The following is a 10,448-nucleotide window of genomic DNA, read 5'->3' as shown; positions in this document are numbered from 1 at the left end:
CACAGAATTCTTTTTTGTACTGAACCTCTCAAGGGACTTGGTTCAGAACACATTTGGAAAATACTGGTCTAATTCTTTATTTAAAATAGTGAGCATAAATACAGTGTTCTATTCTTTGTTCCCTTTAATTACCCAAGTTTGCTGTAACCTTAATTACTGTGTCTTTATTACTGAATCAGCTAAAGTTAAGTTCTATTATAAAACAGGAAACCCAAAAGGCAGCAATGACTTGAATGTATGGCAATGGTTCTTTTCAGTACATTAGAATAACTTAAAGCACTTGACAAAGCACAGATTGTCAGGCTCCACCCAGAGATTCTCATTTAGTGAGTCTGGAGGAGAGCCATGAATCTACATTTCAATTGGGGTCCTCAGGTGACGCTGAGGCTGTAACATGATGTAACATGAAAGCTTGAGGCTAGCACAGAGGCTACAGAATATTGTGGACACCAGCTCCTTGGACTTGCTGCTCCATCATCCTAGTTCATGGGTTTCATCCTAAGGACGCTACTCAAATTCTAACCATCATGTTAACGTCCAGGCAATAGGAAAGGGATAAAGGCAAAGGGGCACATCTCTCAGCTAAGTTACCTCTTTTTAAGGAGACTTATTTGCAAGAACCTGGTCAAAAGGCCTCAATTAAGAGAAAATGGTGAATGTAATATTTTAGTCAAGTACACTGCCACCCCAAATAACATTGGAATCTATTACTAAGAAAAAAGGAAAACTAGATTTTGCATAGGCAACTAGAAATTCTATCACACTTTACATATATTTCAATCACCAAGTCCAACTGATTTGCCTCCTAATTACTTTATAATTATGTCTCATGTTTCATCACTATTTCTACTTCCCTAGATCTCTGTTTTCATCATTTGTCACCTACTTTTTTATAATACCCTTCTAACCAATCTCCCTACCATCTATCCTGTAGTGGGTATGAGAGGGATTTGGAGGGAACTAAAGCTATTTAATATTCTTCAATGACTCCATATTTCCTATAGAATGATTAGGTGTAAGCCTTTATTATTCCATACAAAGCCCTCATCTACCTGTATGACTATTTCATGCTTCAGATTTTATACTATTAAGCGCAAACTGTTTCTCTCTTCAGTGCTTTCATCATGCTTCCTCTGCTACTTAAGACACTCTTGCCCCATCTTGACCTTTACTACTCATCCTATCTAATAAAAGAGTAATATGCAAATTAACCATTACTCCGCTACACCCACAAGCCACGCCCACCAATCAGGAATGAGTATACAAATTAACCCAACCAAGATGGCTGCGGCCACGGAGCGAGCAGGAGGCTTGGGTTTCCCTGGCAATGGAGGAAGCCAAGCTTTCCGCACACCCTGGCGGGCCCAGGCCTCCACTCAAGGCTACAAAGTTTCAATTATAGAAGATAAATAAGTCTCAGATACCAGGACCTCTGCTTGGGTCACCAGGGGGTGTGGCCAGCCTGCAAACCACCACAGGCCCCTCACCCAGGCTGCCCCACGCCCCAAGGGAGCCCCCACCCTGATCTAGGACACCCTTCAGAGCAAACCAGCCAGCCCCCACCCATGCACCAGGCCTCTATCCTAATAAAAGAATAATATGCAAATTGTCACTCCAACACACAAGATGGCTACCCCTATGTGGTCAAAGATCCTGCCCCCAGGTGGACACAAGATGGCTGCTACAAGATGGCCAGCAGGGGAGGGCAGTTGGGAGGGACCAGGCCTGCAAGGGAGGGCAGTTGTGGGTGATCAGGCCAGCAGGGAAAGGCAGTTGGGAGGGACCAGGCCTGCAGGGGAGGGCAGTTAGGGGTGACCAGGCCAACAGAGGAGGAAAGTCGGGAGTGACCGGGCCTGCAGGGAAGGGCAATTGGGGGGGACCCAGACCTGCAGGGAAGAATAGTTGGGGGTGACCAGGCCTGCAGGGGAGGGCAGTTAGGGGCAAACAGGCTGGCAGGGGAGCAGTTAGGCATCAATCAGGCTGGCAGGAGAGTGATTAGGGGGTGATCAGGCTGGCAGGCAGAAGCGGTTAGAGGCAATCAGGAAGGCAGGCAGGCGAGCAGTTGGGAGCCAGCAGTCCTGTATTGTGAGAGGGATGTCCAACTGCCAGTTTAGGCCCGATCGAGGGGTCCCAGATTGGAGAGGGTATAGGCTGGGCTGAGGGACACCCTCTGTTCCGTGCATGAATTTCGTGCACCAGGCCTCTAGTCCTTTAAGATTTAACTAAGGTACTACCTTCCTTCATACTATAAGTACCCCTCCTCTTCAATCTCAGAAGGCTCTGTCCAGAGCTATCATTGGATGCTCCATATTGTATTATGAAGATCTGTTTATATCTCTGACTTTCTCAATAGATTGTGTGCTTTTGTAAGTGTAAAGACCATGTTTTACTTATTTTCTATCCCCAGAACTGGGTACAAAGTGAAGCAACTATCATTTATTGAACAAAAGCATCACCCTTCATCATCAGCTGGCCAACATGCTAAAAATCTGCCTAGGATCTGTCCAACAATCTAATAGCCTTTTCTATTACAAGTATATTAGTCTAATTATGCAATTTCAAAAAGTAATAGACAGAAAATCTTTCCTTAACACCTCCAGTTAAATGAAACTTCAAAGTATACAACATTTTGCATATAAATGTCTTTTATTTTTCAAAACTGGAATACCAAAGACATAACCCAACTAGCTACAAAACACTTCCAGGTTTTTTCCTGTTTATTTAACCAAACTAAATTAAGTTTTTAAAGGGAACATCTGCAACAACAAAAGAATCCTAATCTATCAATCAAAGTTGGCTTCACCACTTCTTGTCTTTTCTTTATATTTATCCAAGTTCTCCAACTTTAATTCTTCTTCCTCTTTATACTGGGCATCTTCAGTATCTTTTTCTGGGTTTGGAGTTGATTTCCCTTTTGGTAGCAAGAAACATTCAGCATTCAAAACTTGCTCAGCAGTCATTGAACTTCTCCGATAGATCAAACTACATAGGAGGGATTTGACATTATCACCCTGCAAGGAAAAAGAGATGTGGCAAAACAAAAATCAAATCAAAACAAACAAGCAAAAGGACAAACCTGCAATAAGGAAAGAGGATCAAATTCAAAAACACTTTTAACCAATGTTACAGATCTAAAATCACTTTTTCCTATTTAGATTTTTTAAGATTTCTACAAAAGTCAACCAGTTTTTACCAGAAATGAATTACTCAATAATTAAACAATGAAACTGAATTACAAAAGAAACACAGCTGAAATGTCTCAAGAAACAAGTGAAATTCCAAAACAGGATATTTTATGACTTCCCCTTTCCCCTCGTTTTTTAGGGCAATAGTCAGAGCTTGGCATGATAAAAATGTACACTGAAGCTCCTCTGTCTGGGCGGGTATCCCGCTTTACCTCTCAAATGCTTCTGGATTCACTTTTGAAGTGATCTCCTCTGGGAACTCTTCTACTACCACTATCAGCATCATTATCATTATGGGAGTCAGTATTTATGTGCCACCATTTCAAAGAACGTTTTTTAGTATTATCACATGTAAACAACACCATTATGTTGATCCTCCATTATTTCTACTTCCCAAATCACCGGGATATGCCTTTTTTGGCCCCCTATGATGACTCCAATTAGAGCACATTTCACAGTGAATGAAAATCACCTGTCCTCATTAGATTCAAATATCTTTAAGATCAGAAATTTTAGCTTATCACTTCATCCCCAACAATTAGTACAGTGTCAGGAATACAGCAGACATTCATTTCCTAAATGAATGAATGTCCATGCCCATAATGCACTCTACAGAATATCTTTTTATTTTTTTTTTTATTTATTTTTTTTTAATATATTTTATTGATATTTTACAGAGAGGAAGGGAGAGGGATAGAGAGCTAGAAACATCGATGAGAGAGAAACATCGATCAGCTGCCTCCTGCACACTTCCCACCAGGGATGTGCCCGCAACCAATGTACATGCCCTTGACCGGAATCGAACCCAGGACCCTTGAGTCCGCAGGTCGACGCTCTATCCACTGAGCCAAACCGGTTTCGGCCAGAATATCTTTTTAAACATATTTAAAGAGATAGGTATAAACTTAACTAAAATTTACAAAATCTAAATTATAAAAATAGTACATGCTCTTGAAAGCCACAGGAGTAGATTTAGAACAAGTAGAAAATCCTATCATGTTTTCAGACAAAAAGACTCTCACCTCAAATGTGTCAACTGTCCCTGGGTTAATTTATAAACTTAAATGATTCCAATAAAATATAATCATTGCCACCCCCCCCTTGAAACTAAATAACTATAAAGATCTTTTAGAAGAAGAATAGGCAAGAAGAGACATGAAAGGCCTGATAAAAATAGCAGAAACTAGCCTTCCCAAGTATTAAAAAGTTTACACTGAAGACAAACCTGCATTAAAGTCTGTTAATTGAAAGAATATTGCACTATAATTTGAATAAAAAGAAACAGAACGAAATAGAAAAATTAAAAATATACTCCTACACAAATGATGGCAGTAAATGAAATGATGGCATTTTCCAATGAAGGGAGGGGATAGCTTTTTAATAAAAGGTATTGGGACAAATGGCTACCCACTGGAAAAAGATCAGATATATTTCTCCAACCAAACACTAGGATAATTCCACATGTATCAAAAATCTAAATTTAAAAAATAAAATTACATAAGTACTAGAAAAAATAGTTTAATTACTCAATTCTCCAAAATCATGAAAAACAAAAAATTTTCCTTAAACTTTCCCTCTCAAATATTATAAACTTTTACAAAATCATAAAACACAATTAGAAAACAGAAAAGCAATCTCTAAAAGTCAAAACCAAAAGGAAACAAGCTAACAACTATGGAGTCAGTAAAAAGATCAGTGGTTACCGAGACCTGGGGAAGGTAGAGATGAACAGGCAGAGCACAGAGGATTTTTAGGGGAGTGAAAATATTCTGTATAATACTATAATGGTGGCTACATGTCATCATACATTTGTCCAAACCCATAAGAATGTACACCAAGAGTGAACCTTAATGTAAACTCTAAACTTTAGGTAATAAGGATGTGTCAAAGTAGGTTCATAGGTTCATCAGTTGTAACAAATGTACCACTCTTGTGGGGGGACTTTGATAATGGATAGACTATGCATACGTGAGAGAAGGAAGTATATGACAAATCTCTGTAACTTCATCTCAATTTTGTTTGTGAACTTAAAAATTGCTCTTAAAGAAAGTAAGCTCATAAAAAAGTGGTAAAATATATTTTCTTCATTAAAAAAAATAGCTGAACTTTTAGAGCCTGATCATTATACTTTTATAGACTCATTTACTATAATATTTAACTTCTTGATATTTAGTCATACTGTACTATTCCATTTCAAAATAATTTAATATTTTTATACCTTAGTGCAGGCTTTTGTCTTTATCAGAAATGCCTACCATCTCACTCTACATCATGTAAAATCCTAATTCAGTCTTGAAGATTCACCTCAAATAATTGCTTCCCCCTTTCTCTGCAGAATTAAAAATTGGCTTCCTCCAAAGTACTTTCTTAATGCTCTATTTATAGCCTTTTTGGCATGGCTCAATAGATAAGCGTCAACCCATGAACCAGGACACTGCGGTTCAATTCCAGGTCAGGGCACATGCCTGGATTGCGGGTTCGATCCCCTGTAGGGGGAATGCAGGGGGCATGCTGGAGGCAGCCAACTGATTATTTTCTCTCACTATTGATGTTTCTATCTCTCTCTCCCTCTCCCTTTCTCTCTCTGAACCAATAAAAATATGTTTTTTAAAAAATACTCTATTTAAAGTGTCAGCCTGTGGACTGAGGGGTCCCAGGTTCGATTCCAGTCAAGGGCACATGCTTGGGTTGTGAGCTCGATCCCCAGTAGGGGGCATGAAGGAGGCAGGCAACCAATGATTCGCTTTCATCATTGATATACCTATCTCTCCCTCTCTGAAATCAATAAAAATGTATTTTTTATTTAAAAGATGTTCTTTATTTGTTGTGGGCACTTTGATAAATGTAGAATGGGACTTGGTTTCTGCTCAGTAAGTAAGGAAAATGGCCCTTCTCCCCTGCCTTATGCTTTAGGTTAGTTAAAATTTAAGCAGGAGGAATATTGTCACATGCACCAGATTTCACTGAAAAGCAAGACACCTTTTCATTTCCTTTATGTTTAAATGAGTAAATATTTACTAAATATGTATGGTATACAAAACACTGCTAAATGCTGAATTTAGATTGAGGGTAAGATTTGTGGTTTTTATTGTACCTTTTAAGTATTTTTATCATGAGTATTGTGTCAGTTAAACATACCTATGTTATTTTTTCAAAACAATGTCTTGCCAATAGTTTCTTATAGAGAAAGAAAAAATATTCTTCTTACAATTGATCTAACAAAAACTTGTGATATCTTTACCTTTCTCCTAGGGGTCAGGTGATTGCCATTTTTCCCCCTTTTATGGGGAAAATATACTCCTTATATTCTGGAGATAGGCATTCATACCATTTTCTAGTTGGTGAAACTCTGATTCTAAGTATTTAACCATATCAAAATCAGAAATAAATTTACTAAATGGTAAAAAAAATCTACACTAACAAAAGAGAAAGATGCACACTGACCATACCTTTGTGACGCCCACCAGCCAATCAGGAGTGAGTATTCAAATTAACCCAACCAAGATGGCAGGTTAATTTGCATACGCAGGCACCTAGCGGCTGGGAGCAGGCCTCTGGGCAGCATGGGAAGGCAGAAAGGCAGCTCTGGTCCAGAGCAAAGGCGGTGCCGGCAGCCAGGGGAAGGAAGGCCCATTCTTGCACGAGTCTTCATGCATAGGGCCTCTAGTATGTATGTGTGTGTGTGTGTGTATATATATATATATATATATATATATATATATATATATATATATTTTAAATATTCTATTTATAGATCTTGGTTGTTTACTTGTTCACATTTCCAAATTATTAATTTTTTCAATGCTGCAATCCTAGTAACCCAGCCCCTAGTTCAATTTCTGGTATAGAATAGAAACTCAAAATATGTTGGCTGAATATAAATATGAATGGCAAAGCAATATGAATGACACAGATGTGTGACAAAGAAAAGATACAGCTAGGTATTTATAAAAAATGTAAAACAGCCCTAGCCGGTTTGGTTCAGTGGATGGACTGTTAGCCTGTGGACTGAAGGGTCCCAGGTTCAATTCTGGTCAAGGGCACATGCCCAGGTTGCTGCTTGATCCCCAGTAGGGAGTGTGCAGGAGGCACCCAATCAATGATTCTCTCTCATCATAGATGTTTCTATCTCTCCCTCCCCCTCTCCCTTCCTCTCTGAAATCAATAAAAATATTTTTTTAAAAAAGTAAAACATTAATTTTAATACAAAATCACCTTGGAAGATACAGAAAAGACTATTTTTCCTTAATTGTTACTTAGATTATTTATATAATTTATGTGAAAAACATACACTCCAGCAGTCTTTTCTAGCAGTAATTCTCTGGCAGTAATTTAAGAAGGGTAATTAATTTTTTTTCAGTATTTCTTTATTGTGAATGCTATTTGGCATTCTTACAATAATTAGAGGGCACTTTCAGTCAAATATTTAAGTTTACATTACTACTACACATCTATATCACATTTGCAACAAGTAAATGACAAAAATGTCACATACCAAACGAAACTGATCCACTTTTGGGATTCCCTCTTCATTTGTCTCAAATTCCTGGTTTTGAACAGAAAGCTGTAAAGAAAATCAGAAGGAATAAATTCCCAATGTACCAATACTGACCCTATAACAAAGTCAAATCTGGAACTCTTCAGCTTCTGGTGAGAAGAGAAGAACTAACTCAAAGAAAGCACATTAACCATTGCAGGATAAAAATACGTTCATTATAATAACTTGTTCACAAACATCCAAATAGTGCCTGGGGGCCCCCCCTAAAGTATCAGTCAGAGTGGTTGCACACAGTATAGCCACTTTTAATACCTCCTCACGTTACAAGCACCATCCTCAACGGGAGACTGGATCAGCTCTGCCAAGTCCCACATAACCCTGTAGTTCCATGGCAGGAAGGGAGAGCAGCTCAGAGCTGGGCATTCAAAGTGTAAGACCTTTAGAGGGAGGCTATTGTCTGGGACCAGAGAAAGTGCTTAGCCCCCTCCTGCTGGCTGGGCTGGCATCGTCCTCAACAAGAAAGAGTTTTGATCTATCGTCCTGATCCCAGGCAGGCTAAGCTTGCTCCTGTACCCAACCTGAACCTGCAGCGAACCTCCATAGAGGAAACTAGAGTTGGAGACTGTCAGAGACCGTGGGGTTTGGCTTTGAACCAGGGGCTTCTTTCCCTAACCCTATTCGCAGCTAGCCTGGGTTCATCCTACAGTCTCTCTTCGGAAGGCTCTGGAGGAAGACCAGGCAACCTCAGGAGGAGTTGGAGTAGCTGACAGGTGAAAGTGGACATCAGGAAGCTTTTGTCCTTTTACACAGATTTTCCCCTCCCTCCCACACACACTCAGGTCCAATCAATGCAGACACAAACTGAACAGAGTAGTAGTTACAGACAGGCAGCCCAAAGTCGGTAACTCAGAACATCTGACAGTGACCTGTACATGAACCCCACTCAGGCAGACCCAGAACTAACACAACCAGTGGTGGGCTTCAGACCACACCAAAGCTTAACCCAACTAGCCACACAAGTAGCACACCCAAAGGGAAATTCTGGCAGGCACCAGATCCTGCTGGAAACAACCCTGCCTCGGCGGGCAGCCCCTGCACAGCATTTCATGCATGGTGATCCAAGTTTACCTTATAGTCACCCAGACTGAAGGGTTAACTCCACCCACAAAAGGGCCAACAGCATTCAAGTTCAACCACAGCAGGGGTGCACATAACCCATAAAAAACATTCCTGGAGGATGGAAGTCAGGTGATCTGGAAGATTGTTCTACTGAACCCAACAAGACACCTCATGACTGCACCAGCACAGCAGCTTGCACAGTGTGGTCAAAGTTGAGCCTCATAGTCAGCCAACCTGAGGGTTGATCCCGACCATGAATGGGCCAAGAGCAATCAAGACCCAATTACAACAGGAGGGCCCACATAAGCCACACAAGGGACATTCCTAGTGTACCCAGCTCAGGAAATCAAGGAAAGTACAATCACTGGGTCCCACAGCACACCTACTACATAAGACTACCCCATAGCAGTTCTATCTAATATACAGGTGAAGAAACAAGTCCCAAATGAAAGAACAGGAGGAATCTCCAGAAAAAAAGAGTGAAATGAAATGAAGGCAAGCAATTTATCAGAATTCAAAGTAATGGTTATAAGGATGCTCAAAGAACTTATTGAGAACTACAACTATTGAAAAAGAACATAGAAACCATGAAAAAGAATCAGCGAGAAATGAAGAATACCATATCTGACATCAAGAATACAAAGTGGGTTGGATGAAGCAGAGGATCAAATCAGTGATTTGGAAGCCAAGGTAGGAAAAAAACACCAAATCAGAGCAGTAAATAGAAAAAACAATTAAAAATAATGAGAATAGTTTAAGGAATCTCTGGGACAACTTCAAAAGTACCAACATTTGCATGATGGGATTGCCAGAAGAAGAGAGAGAGCAAGGAATTAAAGGCCTATTTGAAAACATAATGATAAAAAACTTCCCTAACCTGGTGAAGGAAACAGACATACAAGTCCAAGAAGCACAGAGTCCCAATCAAGATGAGACCAAAAAGGCCCACACAAAGACACTTCATAATTAAAATGCCAAAGGTTAAAGACAAAGAGAGAATCTTAAAAGCAGCAAGAAAAAGCAGAGTAACAACTGACTCCACACTACTAGTAAATCAAAGACATATGCATCCACATTCTCACTACGGCATTGAATAAGACGTGGTGCATATCTATATAATAAAGAGCCAAGGTTGTAACGACCATTACAACTGAAAGCTCGATCAGACCAGAAGTCAGTGCTGGGTTGCCATGGCGACCCAGCACTGACTGCCTAGGGGGCTGCGGATCAAGCCTGGAGAGAGGCCTGCAGAGAGAGAGGCAGGGTCTGATCCATAGCCTCTGTGGCAGCCGTTGATCAGAACTTGCCTCTCTCTCCCAGCCTGGCCAATAGCCGCGCCTCCATTTCTGTCCAGGCCTCCAGGGCTGCTGATCAGCCCCGCCTTTTTGATCAGGCCCTGTTGATAGGCCCAGAGACACTGACTGGCATAGAAACTGAGCAATCAGAACCAAATCTGGGTCAACTGTGAGGAGCCAATGGCTGCCTAGGAGGCGGAGCTTTTGACGCTGACTGGCATAGAAACTGACCAATCGGAACCAAATTGGCCAGCAGAGGAGGGCAGTTGGGGGCGAGATCAGGCCGGCAGGGGAGGGCAGTTAGGGGTGATAAGGCAGACAGAGGCAGTTAGGGGTGATCAGGCTGGCAGG

At 40.6% G+C, this 10,448-nt stretch overlaps 1 protein-coding gene across 1 annotated transcript in view; it reads right to left on the bottom strand.

The window, feature by feature from the left end:
- Window positions 1-2,631: 2,631 nt before the first annotated feature.
- Window positions 2,632-10,448, bottom strand: part of STK31 (serine/threonine kinase 31) — a gene marked incomplete at its 5' end in the record, with an annotated part of 64,160 nt that continues 56,343 nt past the window's right edge. The window contains 2 exons of the mRNA XM_080665215.1: window positions 2,632-3,011; window positions 7,681-7,749. Of these exons, the coding sequence (XP_080521341.1) occupies window positions 2,784-3,011; window positions 7,681-7,749 (297 nt within the window). The 3' untranslated portion in view covers window positions 2,632-2,783. The remainder of the gene's footprint in view (window positions 3,012-7,680; window positions 7,750-10,448) is intronic.

The sequence above is a fragment of the Plecotus auritus genome, assembly GCF_963455305.1.
Source record: "Plecotus auritus genome assembly, chromosome: 4".
Lineage (NCBI taxonomy): Eukaryota > Metazoa > Chordata > Mammalia > Chiroptera > Vespertilionidae > Plecotus > Plecotus auritus.
This window is presented reverse-complemented; position numbering and strand designations above follow the sequence as displayed.